This window comes from Colossoma macropomum, unplaced genomic scaffold, assembly GCF_904425465.1.
Source record: "Colossoma macropomum unplaced genomic scaffold, Colossoma_macropomum, whole genome shotgun sequence".
In the NCBI taxonomy this organism is placed as follows: domain Eukaryota; kingdom Metazoa; phylum Chordata; class Actinopteri; order Characiformes; family Serrasalmidae; genus Colossoma; species Colossoma macropomum.
In genome coordinates this window covers 25,606,381-25,623,453 of record NW_023494792.1, presented here as the reverse complement: position 1 = coordinate 25,623,453, position 17,073 = coordinate 25,606,381, and the positions used below count along the sequence as shown (strand labels likewise).

The 17,073-nt window shown below is 43.8% G+C and overlaps 1 protein-coding gene across 1 annotated transcript; it reads right to left on the bottom strand.

The window, feature by feature from the left end:
* Positions 1 to 5,038: 5,038 nt before the first annotated feature.
* LOC118811339 (lymphocyte antigen 6 complex locus protein G6c-like) lies at positions 5,039 to 12,601 on the bottom strand. The gene is made up of 3 exons (XM_036575499.1): positions 12,285 to 12,601; positions 8,668 to 8,790; positions 5,039 to 5,497 (listed from the first exon to the last, which is right to left on the bottom strand). The coding sequence occupies exons 1-3, from the start codon at positions 12,337 to 12,339 to the stop codon at positions 5,280 to 5,282; spliced, it is 396 nt and encodes a 131-aa protein (XP_036431392.1). The 5' UTR covers positions 12,340 to 12,601; the 3' UTR covers positions 5,039 to 5,279.
* Positions 12,602 to 17,073: the final 4,472 nt, after the last annotated feature.

Sequence of the window (17,073 nt, the reverse complement as noted above, 5' to 3'; positions counted from 1 at the left end):
CTTGACATTGCATTATGTACAGGCAAAAGTTTGAACATGTTTAGTTGATTTTCTAAGTGATAATATGTTGAAATATCCTCCACAGAGAAAACACTTAAATATGCAATTTGTCTGTAAATTTTAGAGCACAAATCTATTTATTTGCTGTGTTTTTTTGAAAAAATAAAACCTAAGCTATAACTACTGCACAGACCACGTTTATGTATTATTTTTATTGCCAATATATTAAGCAAATAAACAAATCTTTCAGCAAATAAATGGTCATAGTGTATTATAATGGGCAGGAGTTTGTTCTCCATAAAGGATGTGTTCACTTATTCATTTAATTCCACTCCACCCACAAACACCTAACGCTGAATTAAAATTGGCAAATACAGCATCATAAACAAGTCTTTGATTTCCTCTATGGTTTCAGATCCTCAAAGGAAATGTCACACTTACTGTCCTGTTCCTGTCAGCTCAATTTATAGTGTGTAATATTTGCTTATTTTACTTGCTTTGGTGTGAATTCTTCAGCTTACGGACTGTAAATATCGTCCTTTTGCGATACGTAATGTAATCAACAATCAATTCTACTGCATAAAATCACTTATAATCAGTAAAAAATGTTTAGAAATAAGATAAATAATGTCAAATCATAAAATAAATGTTATATTTTATTATATATATCCTTTAAACTCGACATCACATCAAACGTATGAAACCAGACGTGGATAATCAGGCTCTGCTGAAGACGAAGGGAACTGATCACTATTTAAACCTGAGAGAAAGTTGAGAGCAGCTTTGATTCTATAGTCCAAAATAAAACCCTGTTAGCAGAGCAACATCAGCAGAGACCAGGACAGGAATGATGACCGTCAGCTTCGCATTAAGACATTAAACAGATTAAAAACACTGGATTCATGATGTTTCATTAGTTTTATTTAGTTACCGTAACTCAGCGTGGTGGTGGTATTAGCTGCCAGCATTAACACACGATTAGACAAGTCACACTTATTACACAGTGACTGAACTGCAGTGAGTAAACAAAGCTGAATTAAACAGATCTGTGGAAGTTACTGACTCGTCTGAGGCGGCTCAGAAAACTGCAGAGGAGCACAGAGAAAAAAATAAGAGACTCAGCTGCACAAACTCAGCACCTATTTATAGAGAGAGAATTTACGTGGTAAGTGCATAATGAGAGAGAGAGAGAGAGAGAGAGCAACAGAGAGAAGGGGAGAGAGAGACGGGGCAAGAGAGGATTTCTGTGGTATGTGCATATTGAGAGAGCGACAGAGAAGGGGAGAGAGAGAGAGAGAGAGAGAGAGAGACAGAGATGAACAGAGAGAAAGAGAGAGTGAAGGACCAATGGAGAGGGGAGAGAGAGAGAGAGAGAGAGAGAGAGAGATGAACAGAGAGAAAGAGAGAGTGAAGGACCAATGGAGAGGGAGAGAGAGAGAGAGAGCGCAACAGAGAGAGAGAGAGAGCAAGGGAGCAACAGAGAGAGAGAGTGCAACAGAGAGAGAGAGAGAAAGCAACAGAGAGGGGGAAAAGAAAGAGAAGGGGAGAGAGGGACGGAAAGAAAGAGGGGGGAAGAGAGAGAGAAAAAGACGAAGAGAGAGAGGGAGAAGAGAGAGAAAGGGTAGAAAGACAGGGAGAGAAAGAGAGCAATAGAGAGAGAGAGAGGAGGGAAAGACAGAGCGAGACAGAGAGAGCGAGAGGGGGAGAGAAAGAGAGGTATAGAGAGAAAGAAAGAGAGAGAGGGAGGTCTTGCTCTGCATGTATGCGGTTGCTCCTGTGTGTTTGTTTTTAGATGTGAACTTCCGTTCATTCTTTTTTAACTGCACTGTGTGTGTGTGTGTGTGTGTGTGTGTGTGTGTGTGTGTGTCTTTGTGTGTGTGTCTTTGTGTGTGTGCGTGTGTGTGTGTGTGTGTGTGTGTGTGTGTGTGTGTGTGTGTGTGTGTGTGTCTTTGTGTGTGTGTCTTTGTGTGTGTGTGTGTGTGTGTGTGTGTGTGTGTGTGTGTGTGTGTGCTCTGCTATGTGGATGTTAGTGGTCGAGATTCAACTCTGTACATACACAGCACAGTTTATACGTTAACCCTTCACCCCTACTTTGTTAGCCCCCTTTTACCCTGTTCTTCAGTGGTCAGGACCCCCATGGACCCTCACAGAGCAGGTACTATTTGGGTGGTGGATCTTTCTCGGCACCGCAGTAATACTGACGTGGTAGTGGTGTGTTAGTGTGTGTTGTGCTGGTACGAGTGGATCAGACACAGCAGTGCTGCTGGAGTTTTTAAACACTGTGTCCACTCACTGTCCACTCTATTAGACACTTCTACCTTGTCGGTCCACCTTGTAGATGTAAAGTCAGAGACGATAGCTCATCTGCTGCTGCACAGTTTGTGTTGGTCATCCTCTAGTCCTTCATCAGTGGTCACAGGACGCTTTTAGCTGGATATTTTTGGTTGGTGGACTATTCTCAGTCCAGCAGTGACACTGAGGTGTTTAAAAACTCCAGCAGCACTGCTGTGTCTGATCCACTCAGACCAGCACAACACACACTAACACACCACCACCACGTCAGTGTTACTGCAGTGCTGAGAATGATCCACCACCCAAATAGTACCTGCTCTGTGAGGGTCCATGGGGGTCCTGACCACTGAAGAACAGGGTAAAAGGGGGCTAACAAAGTATCAGAGAAACAGATGGACTACAGTCTGTAACTGTAGAACTACAAAGAGCTCCTATATAGTAAGTGGAGCTGATAAAATGGACAGTGAGTGTAGAAACAAGGAGGTGATTTTAATGAAGAGGATGGACAGCATATATAGCACTGTGCACAAGTCAAAGACCACCCTTCATTTATTAAATTTCCAGTCAAAATGGTCATTAATTACCAGTGAGTCATTTTTCAGTGTGAGAAAAAAAAACATATTTAACAGAAAATGACACAGAAGCCTCAACAGCTAAAAAATAACAATGTTTTCAGTACTCAGTGTGTCACTCACTACCTTTATTCCAACCTCCACTCTTATCAAGAGACTCACTTTCAGTTTCTCAAAGAAACCTGCAGGGATGTTTTTCACACCTCCAAAGTTCAGTCTTAGAAGTTGGTTTAACATTTTCTGAAGTAAGTAAACACATTCTGACTTTGTGAGGCAGCTGAAGTGAGTTTGTGTTGGAGACTTGCTGCTGAAATGCTGAATAAGTACTCTATGTACTCTAAGTACATAATGGCATTTTAACTGGGAATTAGAATGAAGGGTGGACTCTAACTGGACAGTTGATTATCATGGACATTAACTCTGACACATTTCTGTACACTTAGTAAAGAACAGAAAACCCACCGTCACTCATAACAGAAGCCAAAGGGCAGCTGCTAAACTCTATCAGGAATTATTCGTTTGAAAGACATTTTTTTGGTAATTTACCAAAACGTATTTCTGCAGAAAGCTACAGACTTATAGAATTAGCTCTATCAGAGACGGACTAGTTTTCCAGAGAGAAGAACTTGTTTCCAGTGCAGTGATGTGGACAAAATTTTCATGGATACCAGGAAGGCTTAGGGAAAGTGAAAGGAACCCGGAACTGCCTTCTTATGCATTTACATGCAAGGACTGATGGGCAAACAAAAGTGGTACACTGTTGTTCACTCCTCCCTGTGCAGACTGTTCTAGTGGAACGTTTTCGCTCCCTGTGGTTTGGAATCACCCTTAAAATGTCTGAACTGGAATGCAGCTGTGGTGTTGCTCCAGTGTTGGCAAGTTGGATAAAACTATATAATCAAGGCTTTTCTCAATACACCTTAACAGCTGTACTGATGGTGGAAACTTCAATTTGAGTCACGTAATTCAAACGTTTATTCAAGAATTCAGCCACTTATACATCTAGCCCAGCGGTCGGCGACATGCGGCTCATTTACTGCACTGTTGTGGCTCCACAGCTGAATTAGATTTGTAGGTAAAAATAAAATAATCCTCCTTTGCAGTAAAATAAAGTACACAGTTTTAATAATACAAGGTCTTAAATGCTGGAGTTGTATATCTGCTAATTCACCCTTTAACCCTAAAGACTAGCAGGCAGACTGTTTCCATAGCAACACAGACAACAATCTCATCTAGCTAGTAACTAACGAAAAGGCAAAGAGAAAGATTTAAGAGGAACATCGATGATTCACAGATGAATGGATTTATCTGTGTTTATAGTCACTCCAGCTGGTTTCCTGATGCATTTAATCTGGAACGAGAAACTGTCAAACACTAAGTCAGATTCTCGTTCACTAGCTTCTTGCTTGAATTGTCCCGTTCCACCTTAAATGGTGCAGCAGAACAAGAATCTGGTGAATGAGAAGCTGAATTCAGCCTCGTTAAAAGTCGAACGTTGAGAGACATTTTACAAGAAACTGTTCTACTTTTGTGGAAAAGTTTCCTGCTGGAGATGCGAGAAAAGCAGCTATAGCTGAGCTAAAGCTCAAAGCAGAGCAAAGTAAGTCTGCATTTTTGTTTATATTATATTTGTTAGCCTATATTAGTACATCAGCACATTCTGAGACATATTTACAGCCAGGATGGTAAAGTGGACATAAAATGCTGTGGCTCCCAAAGTGGTTTGATTTTTGTTGAAAGGACAAAATGGCTCTTCTTAACATTTGGGTTGCCGACTCCTGAGCTAGGCCACTAATACTGAAGAATTTTGCTCTTTTTAACTAATGCATTAACAGTTAGGCAGATCTTTAAAGTGACGGTTCAGTGAAAATCTTGTATAATCTACATAAAAAAAGCACTGACCAATAGGATGCGGTGTGCTGGAGCAGCCACACGAGTGTAAGGTCACCATACCCAATGCCAAGCAAGGGCTAGAGGGGCATGAAACCCCCCCAGCACTGAGCTGAGGAGCAGTGGAACTGCATTCTCTGGAGTGATGGAGCTCCATCCAATACCTTTGGGATGAGTTGGAGTGATCCAGAACTGACCATCCAACATCAGTACCTGACCTCACTAATGCTCAATCAAATCCTCACAGTAATGTTCCACCATCTAGAGTAAAGCCTTCCCAGAAGATTAGAGGCTGTCACTGCAGTAAAGGAGGACAAACTCCCTATAAACACCCTTCATTTCAGAAGAAACGCTGGTGTCTACAGACTTTTGGACGCATAGTGTGGGCGAGTGAGGAGGTTCTCGGCTCTTTTACTGTGTACAGAGAAACGTGTCATCTGCGCTGACGGTGCGATACAGGAGCATCAGGTGGACTTTAGGAGGAGAAAAGCGGGCTCATTTCTTTAACATTACGGATGAAGAGACTCAGGCCAGCAGGAGGAGGAGGGCCACACCGAGGAGGCTCAGCAGCAGCCGGTCTCCCCAGCAGGGGGCGCCGAGATGCACGGCAGAGTTGCAGAGGTCGGTGTCACAGCAGACGTTCTTGTAGGTGAAGTTCAGCCCTGCAGCGTGTTTCTCTCCACTGAGACCACATTGAGACGGAACCGCACAGCTCTTCTCATGGAGGACTATACTGATAGAACCTACACAGAGAGAGAGAGAGAGAGAGAGACAGAGACAGAGAGACAGAGACAGAGAGAGAGAGAGAGAGAGAGAAGGAGAGGGAGAGAGAGAGAAGCCTTTTTAATTGGTCTGCCAGTCCAGACAGGGTTTTTAAAGGACATTAAGGCCGGAACGTGGGCAGGACCACAACAGTGCCAAACTGGCCGCCGTGCAAGTTTATATACCTGCTTACTGCTGTTTCCCAAAACTGTAAACGCTTGATGAGACCACCAGCTGTCAGTCAAAGACCACAACAAAGCTCAAGTCGACTGAAACTACACTCGTTCACTCCAGTTCACAGATTTATTCCCTCATTTACTTATATGAGCGAAACTGGGTTGCCTAGATCAGTTGGCACTAACCGTCGACTAGGCAAGGATAGTGCCTCAGTGATGTAGTCCAGAGAGAAAAAGTGGACAAAAGGTTCTATATAGAACCATGAACACTCAAAGAACCATTTGCATGCTTTATGGCTTTTTGTACAGTGACATGGTTCTTCAGGTTGATGGAGAACATGCTGTATATACTAACAGACTGCTGAACCACTGAAACACTGCTAGTTTCACAGAGCTGGTGTTAGTAAACTAAACCCAAGGCTAGTTAACCCTCTTACTGACCAGGGTATATTTTGGTTGTTCCATCTGAATCTACATGACCAAATCATTAGGCAAATTATTCAGTAACTGCATGAAATAAATGTACATTTTTATTTTAATTATTTATTTATTTTTTTTGTAAAAGCTCCCCACAAATTAACAGAACATGTTTTATGATCACACATATTACTATATGCTTACAATTTACTGCTGAAAGCCAAAAAGCTCAGACGCTCTTTGTGTTATTTTATAAAAATAATTTTTACAGAGCAGATCACTGAAGAGACGCCGTCTGTTTATAGTTTATAGCCCAGATTTGTGGAAAAATGGATCGACTTTCAGTAGAAATAAAATAGTGAGTTCAGCTTCTTTTATTATAAGGGTTTAAAATGACATCACCCATCTACTTGACTGGAAAGAAGACAGTTGCAGCTCTCATATGACCCCCACCTTTGAATGTAGCTTATGAAATATGAAAGTTATGAAGAATATGATGAAGTGCGTTTTGGAACCACCGGTGGTCCCAAGGAGTTGAAAAGGTTTTAACATGTTGTGCTACTAGTATGCTGGACCAGCCTGTCACACTAATATTATAATGAATCAGGATTCAGAGGAGTTTTTAATCACACTGTCTATTTTTACCTCAAATCAAATCAGCTTATCTGTAACTGACTACAAGAGACTCCAGCACAGTGGTCTCCCCTGATGGTGCTTTATTACGCACTCTAACAGAAACACTTGAAATTGTCATTATATTAATTATGTAATGTTATTTAAACTCGTTATATTATTTTTTTTTCCAATAATAACAAAAACAATTAAATCAAGCAATAATATTCAATATTTAATAAATACAAATTGTACATGATGGATCAAATTTTCCACCGCAGGGGTCTATGCCGCCAAGGGCCTCCCTACCATCTCCCATTGCCTATACGGCACTGCGCCGTTCCCCCACGCTGGACCTTGCGAGTGGTCGGCCCACACGGTCCCCACATGTTGGCAGTGTACATGATTTCCTGCGTCCCTTAGTCATGGAGGATTTTTGCAGCTGGAGCGGTTTGTGAAGCAGTTGGTATGAGGATCAGCACCTCCGAGTCTGAGTCCATGGTCCTAGCCAGGAAAAGGATGGCATGTCCACTCCAGGTAAGGGGAAAGGACCTGCCCCAGGTGGAGGAGTTTAAGTATCTCGGGGTCTTGTTCACGAGTGAGTGGTGAGATCGACCGCAGGCTGGGACAGGCGGCAGCAGTAATGCAGTCACTGTACCGGACTGAGTGGTGAAGAGGGAGCTGAGCCACAAGGCAAAGCTCTCTGTTTACCAGTTGGTCTACATCTCAACCTTCACCTGTGGTCATGAGCTGTGGGTAATGACTGAAAGAACGAGATCGGGAATACAAGCAGAGGAAATGAGCTTTCTTCACAGGGTGGTGGCTACGCTCTACTTGGTAGGGTGAGGAGCTCAGTCATCCGGGAGGAGCTCAGAGCAGAGCCGCTACTCCTCCGCATTGAGAGGAGCCAGTTGAGGTGGTTCAGGCATCTGATCAGGATGCCCCTGGACGCCTCCCGGTGGGGGTTTACCAGGCACAGCCTACTGGGACAAGACCCCGGGGTTAGCAAAGGACACGCTGGAGGGATTATATCTCCAAGTTGGCCTGGGAGCGGCTTGGGGTCCCCCGGAATGATCGTCTGGGTTGTCTGGGATTCTCTGCTCTCCCAAATGCTACTGCGACCCTCTCTGGACTAAGCAGTTTAGGATGACCCTTACCTGCGGGTTATTTCTTCCCCAGATTTACCCTGTAACACCAACAAAACTATCGCTAAAGGAAATGTTCATGTAGAAATGAACACATTTCTTTACACATTTTGTAAAATTCTGGAAAAATCTGTGGAATTCCTGTATAAGACTATTTACTCCTGCACTTGTCCCTCTTTCACACACACACACTCATATACACAACCACACACACACACAGTGTGAGCGCCCTCTGCTGACAGTTACTACTAACAGCTCCAGCACAGAGCTGGACGTTTCCTGCCTGCAGCTGTATGTGGGAACCAGCGATGGTTGTGGGCATACCACCTATTTCCACTCACTGGCCACTTTATTAGAAACACCTACCTTGTTTTTCCACTATCTGGTCACTTTATTAGAAACACCTACCTTGTTCTTCCACTCATTTGCCACTTTATTAGAAACACCTACCTTGTTCTTCCACTCACTGGCCACTTTATTAGAAACACCTACCTTGTTCTTCCACTCACTGGCCACTTTATTAGAAACACCTACCTTGTACTTCCACTAACTGGCCACTTTATTAGAAACACCTACCTTGCCCCTCCACTCATTTGCCACTTTATTAGAAACACCTACCTTGTACTTCCACTAACTGGCCACTTTATTAGAAATACCTACCTTGCTCTTCCACTATCTGGCCACTTTATCAGAAACACCTACCTTGTGCTTCTACTGCAGGCTGCTTAACAGTGGTAGTGTGTGTGGTGCTGTCATGGGTGTATCAGGTATGAGGGCATGTTTGAGTGTGTGTTTTCTCACCTTTGACCCCTGTAGCAACACTGGACAGACAGCGCTGACCAGCAGGACACTCCTGAGGAAACTTAAGACAGTCAAGTGGAGAGATGGCTGGAAACACGCATGAGTAACACGTCAGAGACATCACTGAGAGGAGAGAGAGAGAGAGAGAGAGAGAGGAGAGAGAGAGAGACTTTGAGTTGACAACAAACACATTCTGCTGTTTAAAAAAGGATGAAAAGAAGAAAAGGATGATTGTCTCTAGTGACTTAGGCGTTTAGGCAACATATACAAGTCTAGGCTGTTTTTTCTAGCAGGAAAATAATGGGTTCACTGTCTGAGGCATCAACAACAGTGAGCGCAAGTGAGTCAATGAGTCAACACCAGTGGCTGCAAGGATTTCAGTCTCTACAGTGAAAAATATCATCAAAACATTCATGGAATCCAGACAAATCTCACACTCAATCTCCCAAAGATTGGACACGCCTCCTAATTACTGAGTTCAGGTGTTTCAGCCACACCCATTGTTACCAGGTACATAAAATCAAGCACATAACCATGCAGTCTCCACAGACAAACACTGGAAGGTCGTACTGAACAGCTCAGTGATTTTAAGCTGTCACAGGATATCACCTTCTGCTACCTCCTGAAATTTCTACCCTGCTAGATCTGCCCCAGACAACTGTAAGTGCTATTATTATGAATTGGTAGTGTCCAGGAGCAACAACAGCTCAGCCACGAAGCAGTAGACCATGCAAACTCACAGAGCAGGACTGCCGAGTGCCGATGTGCGCCTGTATCTTTTGCTGAGAGCTCCAAACTGCCCACTGGAAGCAACATCAGCACAAGAACTCTGCGTTAGGAGCTTCATGAAATGGGTTTTCATGGCCGAGCAGCTACACACAAGCATAAGAGCACTGTGCAATGCCGAGCGTCGGCTGGAAGGGGTGTAAAGCACGTTGCCACTGGACTCTGGAGCAGTGAAAATATTGAGTGATGAATCACGCTTTTCTATCTGTCAGTCTGATGGATGAATCTGGGTTTGGAGGATTCCAGGAGAACACGACCTAACGGAATGCATAGTGCTAACAGTGAAGTTTGGTGGAGGAGGGATGATGGGCTGGAGCTGTTTTTCAGGGCCCTTAGTTCCAGTGAAGGGTGATGTTAATGCTACAGCTTACAAAGAGGTTTTATACAATTATTTTGTAGCCTTATGGGGAAGAAGAGTCAGGTGAAGCCATGATGTGCCCAGGAAATGCTTTTTAATGAACATAAACATTTACAGTTTCCACAGTCTTACAGTTCCACCCATTCAAGTACACACACACACACACACACACACACACACGCACACACATCGTCTAAACCGATTATCCTTCTGGGTCGCGGGGGCAGCTGGAGCCTATCCCAGCTGTCATTGGTCGGAATGCAGGAAACACCCTAGACAGGTTGCCAGTCCATCGCAGGGCAGACAGACAGACAGACATATACCCACCCAATAGGGAAATAATATTTATGAAGCCACACTTCTAAGATTTGATTTGTATTCTGTGAGAAATTTTGCAGAACAGGGAAATAAAAAAAAATAAATGAAAGGAAATGGTGCATAACAATTATGGACGGGTAAAAAAAAGGAGCAACGATTCGGTTAAAAACGCTAAAGGAGAAACTGACAGTCGGTGTAACGGCTGTTAGTTTAGTCACTGTGTGATGTAGGTCACTTTTCTACAAAACAGACCTCGCAAAAATGTTTATCCCGGTTGCGGCCCTGCCTAACACACAAACATCCAGCACCCCAGACACAAAACATCACCAACACATACCCACAACTTCAACCAACAGAACATCAACATGAACAACAAATACAGCTCCTTTTTAACTGGCGTGCACCTCCCATGAGACTCCTCTTATGGCTTTTTATCTGGCCAGGCCTGGGAGGCCGCGTTCTCTGAGGCCTTCGTCACAACAAGCTTCCAACTTTGTGGCAGCAGTTTGGGGACGCCCCTTTCCTGTTCCAGCATGACTGTGAGCTTCATAAAGACATGGTTAGATGAGTTTGGTGTGGAGGAACTCCAGTGGTCTGCACAGGGCCCTGACCTCAACCCCACTGGGATTAAGTGGAACGTCAATTGTGGTCCAGGCCTTCACATCCAACATCAGTGTCTGACCTCACAAATGCTCTTTTGACTGAATGGGCAGAAACGTCCTCAGCCTTCTCAGGAGAGTGGAGGCTGTTATAGCCACAAAGGGCCAACTTCTTATTAATTCCCATGATTTTGGATTGGGATGTCCAACAAGCTCATATATGTCTATGGTCAGGTGTCCACATACTTTTGGCCATATTGTGTAAGCACTTACTCGTGCTTACTGTCTGAAAGCCATTCTTGGCCCTATGCTCTATAACAGTGTGACTGTGCAGATGATCCTTGCAGGTCTAGGATAAACTATTATTTACGCCCAGCGTCATGATTGCAAACATCTAATTAACCTCAATAACAATCACTCTCATTTAAAACTGAGCTGCTGTTGCTTTTTAACTTTACGTTTATTTAGTCCAGTAAAAGTATAAATGTAAACCATACTTCAGCTTTTACCACAGTAGAGCTGCTGTTACTTGAGCGAAGAACTTACATACAGTTTCAACATCAGATGAAAAGCAGTGCATCCTACAGAAACAGCGCTAAATCATGGCCTTAATGAGCGACTTCACTCCAAGTGAAGGGGGTGTTATTTCCCACAATCGTGTGTGTCTCTCTACACCCCTACAGATGGGCAGAGCCATGGCTTTCAGAATCACGTCTGGCATTCAGTGGGTGAAAACAACAGGCTGGCATTGTTAAGCAGCTCTGTTAAAGGGCCAAAACTGATTCCTTTACAACAGAATAACATACTCTACTTTTAATGTATGTCAATGGGAACCAGACGTTTTTCCAAGTCATTTCTTTTGGCCCAATTATTGTGAAATTTCTCCTTTTTTGCTTATTTGTATATTTTGAAAACTTCACTTCTGTTTTTTCTCGTGTTCAAAGTTCATGAAGGATGGAACAACACAAACGCTCCAAAATGACCTGGAAAAAAGTCTGGTTCCATTGACTTACATTAAAAGTAGAGTATGTTTTTTCGTTGTCCTGTAAAGGAATCAGTTTGGAGATACAAGGTTTTGATCCGACAACAGCGATATATGTATATATATCAGGTCAGGACCCCCATGGACCCTCACAGAGCAGGTACTATTTGGATGGTGGATCGTTCTCAGCACTGCAGTAACACTGGTGTGTTAGTGTGTGTTGTGCTGGTCTGAGTGGATCAGACACAGCAGTGCTGCTGGAGTTTTTAAACACTGTGTCCACTCACTGTCCACTCTATTAGACACTCCTACCTTGTCAGTCCACCCTGTAGATGTAAAGTCAGAGACGATAGCTCATCTGCTGCTGCACAGTTTGTGTTGATCATCCTCTAGTCCTTCATCAGTGGTCACAGGACGCTGTTGGCTGGATATTTTTGGTTGGTGGACCATTCTCAGTCCAGCAGTGATACTGCTGTGTCTGATCCACTCAGCGATATATGTATATATATATATATGGCAAAAAAGGGTCATATACTGACAAAATATAATAACAAACGTGTGCGCGTGGTCTTACCTGCTACAGGCAGACAGCACAGCAGGAGGATGAGTGAACCCAGGGATCCAGTCATGATGATCAGCTTCAACTTCTCGAAGCAACTCAGAGCTCTCTCTCTGTCTCTCTTCTCCTCTGTCTCTCTCTCACTGTCTCTTCACCTCTGTCTTTCTTCTCGTTTTCTCGTCTCCTGAGTTCTGACACTCGATCTCATTTACTCTCTACTTGTTCTTTTCTTTCTAAATGTCCCTCTGCTCCCTCACTTTCCCTCGTGATTGTCTCTCAGTGCCCTCTTGGCTCACTGTGACGTTGCCCTGCAGTCCCTGCAGCTCCTCTGTGTGAATGAGGAGTTGTTTGCGGAGACGCCTCCTCCTTTCACCAGCCGTGTGCTGTAGTGTGATTTAGGAGCTACGCAGTGCAAACTGAGCAAAACTGCAGGATTCACAGCAGCACCTGGACGTACAGGGTTACAGGTATATTAGAGGATATTAGCATCAGATACGTCTGCTTTAAACTGCATTTGCATGAACTGCATTACGGTAATGACAGATGATACTAAATAGTGAGTATAATAATAACAATATTAGTAGTAATATTGTTATAATATTATATAATATTATTTATTTAGCACCTTTACAGCTAAAACAGGTGATATGAGACAAAGTATATCAAAGGGTGTGTAGAGAGAGCAGTCAGTGTGGGTGAGAGAGAGAGAGAGAGAGAGTAACTGCATTAGACCTAAATGAGAAGCATAAGGCCAGTCAAGTGACTGACCATTGGTCTTGTGATCCAGGTCCATCCAGGACAAACTATTTACAAGACACTACACACATATACATACATTACACCTCGTAGTTCTACAGTTACAGACTGTAGTCCATCTGTTTCTCCTGCATACTTTATTACCCTGTTCTTCAGTGGTCAGGACCCCCATGGACCCTCACAGAGCAGGTACTATTTGGATGGTGGATCGTTCTCAGCACTGCAGTAACACTGGTGTGTTAGTGTGTGTTGTGCTGGTCTGAGTGGTTCAGACACAGCAGTGCTGCTGGAGTTTTTAAACACTGTGTCCACTCACTGTCCACTCTATTAGACACTCCTACCTTGTCAGTCCACCCTGTAGATGTAAAGTCAGAGACGATAGCTCATCTGCTGCTGCACAGTTTGTGTTGATCATCCTCTAGTCCTTCATCAGTGGTCACAGGACGCTGCCCACAGGACGCTGTTGGCTGGATATTTTTGGTTGGTGGACCATTCTCAGTCCAGCAGTGATACTGCTGTGTCTGATCCACTCGCACCAGCACAACACACACTAACACACCACCATTGAGGGGTGTACCTGGTCCACAACCATGTTTAGGTGGGTGGAACATGTCAAACTGACATCCACATGAATGCTGGACCCAGAACATTGTCGAGAGCGTCACACTCCCTTCCTTGTCTTCTTCCCACGGTGCATCCTGGTGCCATCACTTCCTGGTGACCTTCTTCCATTGCTCCAGCTTTGATGCTCGCGTGCCCATTGCAGGGGCTCTTGGCGGTGGACAGGGGTCAGCACTGACACTCTGACCGGTCTGCAGCTACACAGACCCATACGCAGCCCCATATGTGTTGTAACCATCGCTGTGGCTTGTGTCATAGAAGCCCTTGTGTCTGTCCAGACCAGACTGAACGGCCTTTGCTGCTCTAGTGCATTGATGGGCCTCTTTACTCACCTCTTTAATAAAAACCTGATTGAGCTCGTCAGCTGATTAGCAAGGCCTTCTCGAACTGAACTCAGAGGGACAGATGAGGGTGGATCTCCACAGCACTTTGGTCTGGAAGGTCCCCACTTTAACATGCCTGGTTTAAAACAACAAGTGCAGTCTTCACGGGCGAAATGGAGAGAGTCCCAGGCGAGTGGACATGCAGATCTTTTAACTGTTGAAACAGTCACTCTGACAGGGCACACCTGGGCAACTAGACACACCTGTCCGTCACACAGTCTGATATTTTTGCTCACACGAAAAAAATGGGTGGGTTCAAACATAAGTTGCCATATTCTGAGTTGTTCAGCATATCAAGATGTAAATATTAGGAAATCAAAGCTGAAATTCTGATCTATCGTCTAATATTCATCTTCAGATCTCAAACCCAAATGTCCTCAGTTTACAACAAAAACAAACAAACAAAACAGAATCGGCCTGCTGTTCCAGTACTTTCAGAGGAGACTGTTTTGGAGCTGTTTTTATAGGGCACGTGACCTTCACACACACACACACACACACACACACACACACACACACACACTCACACACTACAGCTGCATGGAGAGGTGTGTGTGTGTTCTGTTGGGATTAAAGTGTGTGTGTGTGTGTGTGTGTGTGTGTGTGTGTGTGCTATACAGATGGTGTCTGAGCTTTAATCCTGTCTGACCTCCACCAGACTCATCTGTCTCACTCTCTCTCTCTCTCTCTCTCTCTCTCACACACACACACACACACACACACACACACTCTCTTTCTCTCTCTCTCACTCTCTCTCTTTCTCTCTCTTTTTCTTCCTCTGTCTCTCTTTCTGCTTTTCTTTCTCTCTTCTTTCAATTTTCCCTTTCTCTTTCTCTGTCTATCCATCTCTTTCTTTCTCCTTTCCTTTTTCCTTCTCTTTCTCCCCTCTCTCTGTCTCTCTTCTTCCTCCTCTCTATCTTTTTGCCTTTCTCCTTCCAATTTTCACTCTTTCCCTCTCGCTTTCTGTCTTTTTCTGTCTTTTTTCTCTTTCCTTCTCTTTCTTTTTGATGTGATGTGCAGATTGAGGCCGACTGAGACAAACTGAGATGGACTGTGCAGACTGAGACAAACATTACAGACTGTGGAGACTGAGATAGACAGTACAGACTGTGCAGACTGAGACAAACATTACAGACTGTGGAGACTGAGATAGACTGTGCAGACTGGCACAAACTGACATAGACTGTGCAGACTAAGACACACTGTGCAGACAGACAGACTGTGCAGACTGAGACAGACTGCAGACTGATACACTGTGCAGACAGAGACACACTGTGCAGACAGACAGACTGAGACAGACTGCAGACTGATACACTGTGCAGACTGATACACTGTGCAGACTGATACACTGTGCAGACAGAGACAGACTGTGCAGACTGAGACAGACTGCAGACGGATACACTGCAGACTGATACACTGTGCAGACAGAGACAGACTGTGCAGACTGAGACAGACTGCAGACGGATACTCTGTGCAGACTGAGACAGACTGCAGACTAATACACTGTGCAGACAGAGACAGACTGAGACAGACTGCAGACGGATACACTGTGCAGACTGAGACAGACTGCAGACTAATACACTGTGCAGACAGAGACAGACTGTGCAGACTGAGACAGACTGCAGACTGATACACTGCAGACAGAGACAGACTGTGCAGACTGAGACAGACTGCAGACTGATACACTGTGCAGACTGATACACTGTGCAGACTGAGACAGACTCCCGCACGGAGTTCAGTCAGATGAGCTCCTCTTACTGAGAGTGAAAATCTGCAGCTGCACCGGCCCACTGTGGATAAGACTGTGAGGCTGTGTTATTGTACTGATGGTGGTCACTAGGTGGCAGTAGAGGACAGATCCTCTCTGCTGAAGTCCTGCACCATCTGCTGTCTGACTGTCCAACAGAAAAACAAACAGATTCTCACTGCAGCGCTGAACTGAACTGGTTATAAAGGATGAGGGTGTTTTTCATGTGGATACTCAGCCAGTAAGAATAATCAACACGTTATTATCTGCATTAAATCTCCCTCGGACTCCATTAGACATCGTATAAAGATGATAACGCTTTTTGATCTTTTTGGGAAACTTTTAAATCAAGGGCTACATAAACTTACCATTACTCTCTCTCTCTCTCTTTCTCTCTCTCTCTCGCTCTCTCACTAACCCACCCCTCACTTTAACCTCAGCAACCAAAAGATCAGCTTTAGTCCCTTTTACTGTCTCTAAAAGCCGCAGTTTGTTGTAAAGAGTCTTTCCCTTGTGGGGAGCATGCTATTGTCCCCACAAAGATATAAATACACACACACACACACACACTCTCATAAGCGCACACTGCATTGCTGGGCTTAATCGTATGACCCACATATTGAAAAACAGAGGATTATTCTTCTAAATGAAGTGGACTGTGGACGGCAGGATAATCTGAAACACATCGCTGAGGCATTTAGTATGGCAATGTCATTTAGGCTGACTTTTAAACTCTCTTTATCCACCTCTCTCTCTCTCTCTCTCTCTCTCTCTCTCTCTATCAGGCGTGGCTGGAAACAACAGTCCAGACAGAAACAGCTTCTTTCAGCAGTATTATGGTGGTGAATCAGGAGTTCACACACCCACATACAGGCCAGAGCTGGTTTGTAAAATTATAGAATAGAAATGCAAAGTGTTATACAGTCACATACGTAGTGTGTTACGTAGTGATACATGGTCTTACACAGTGTTATATAACCTTACACAGTCTTACGTGGTGTCACAAAGTCTTATACAGTCTTGGTGTTTTACTGTCTTACATAGTTTTACATAGTCTTATGTGGTCTTAAACAGTCTTGCATGGTGTTATAATTATATAGCCTCATATAGTCTTATACAGTCTTGCATGGTCTTATATTGCCTTGTATAGTCTTATATAGTCTTGGTGTTATTCTGTCTTATATAATCTCATACAGTGTTGGTGTTATGCTGTATTACATAGCCTTATATAGTCTTTCATTGTATTATATAACCTTATATAGCCTTATAAAGTCTCTGTGTTATACTTTCTTACATA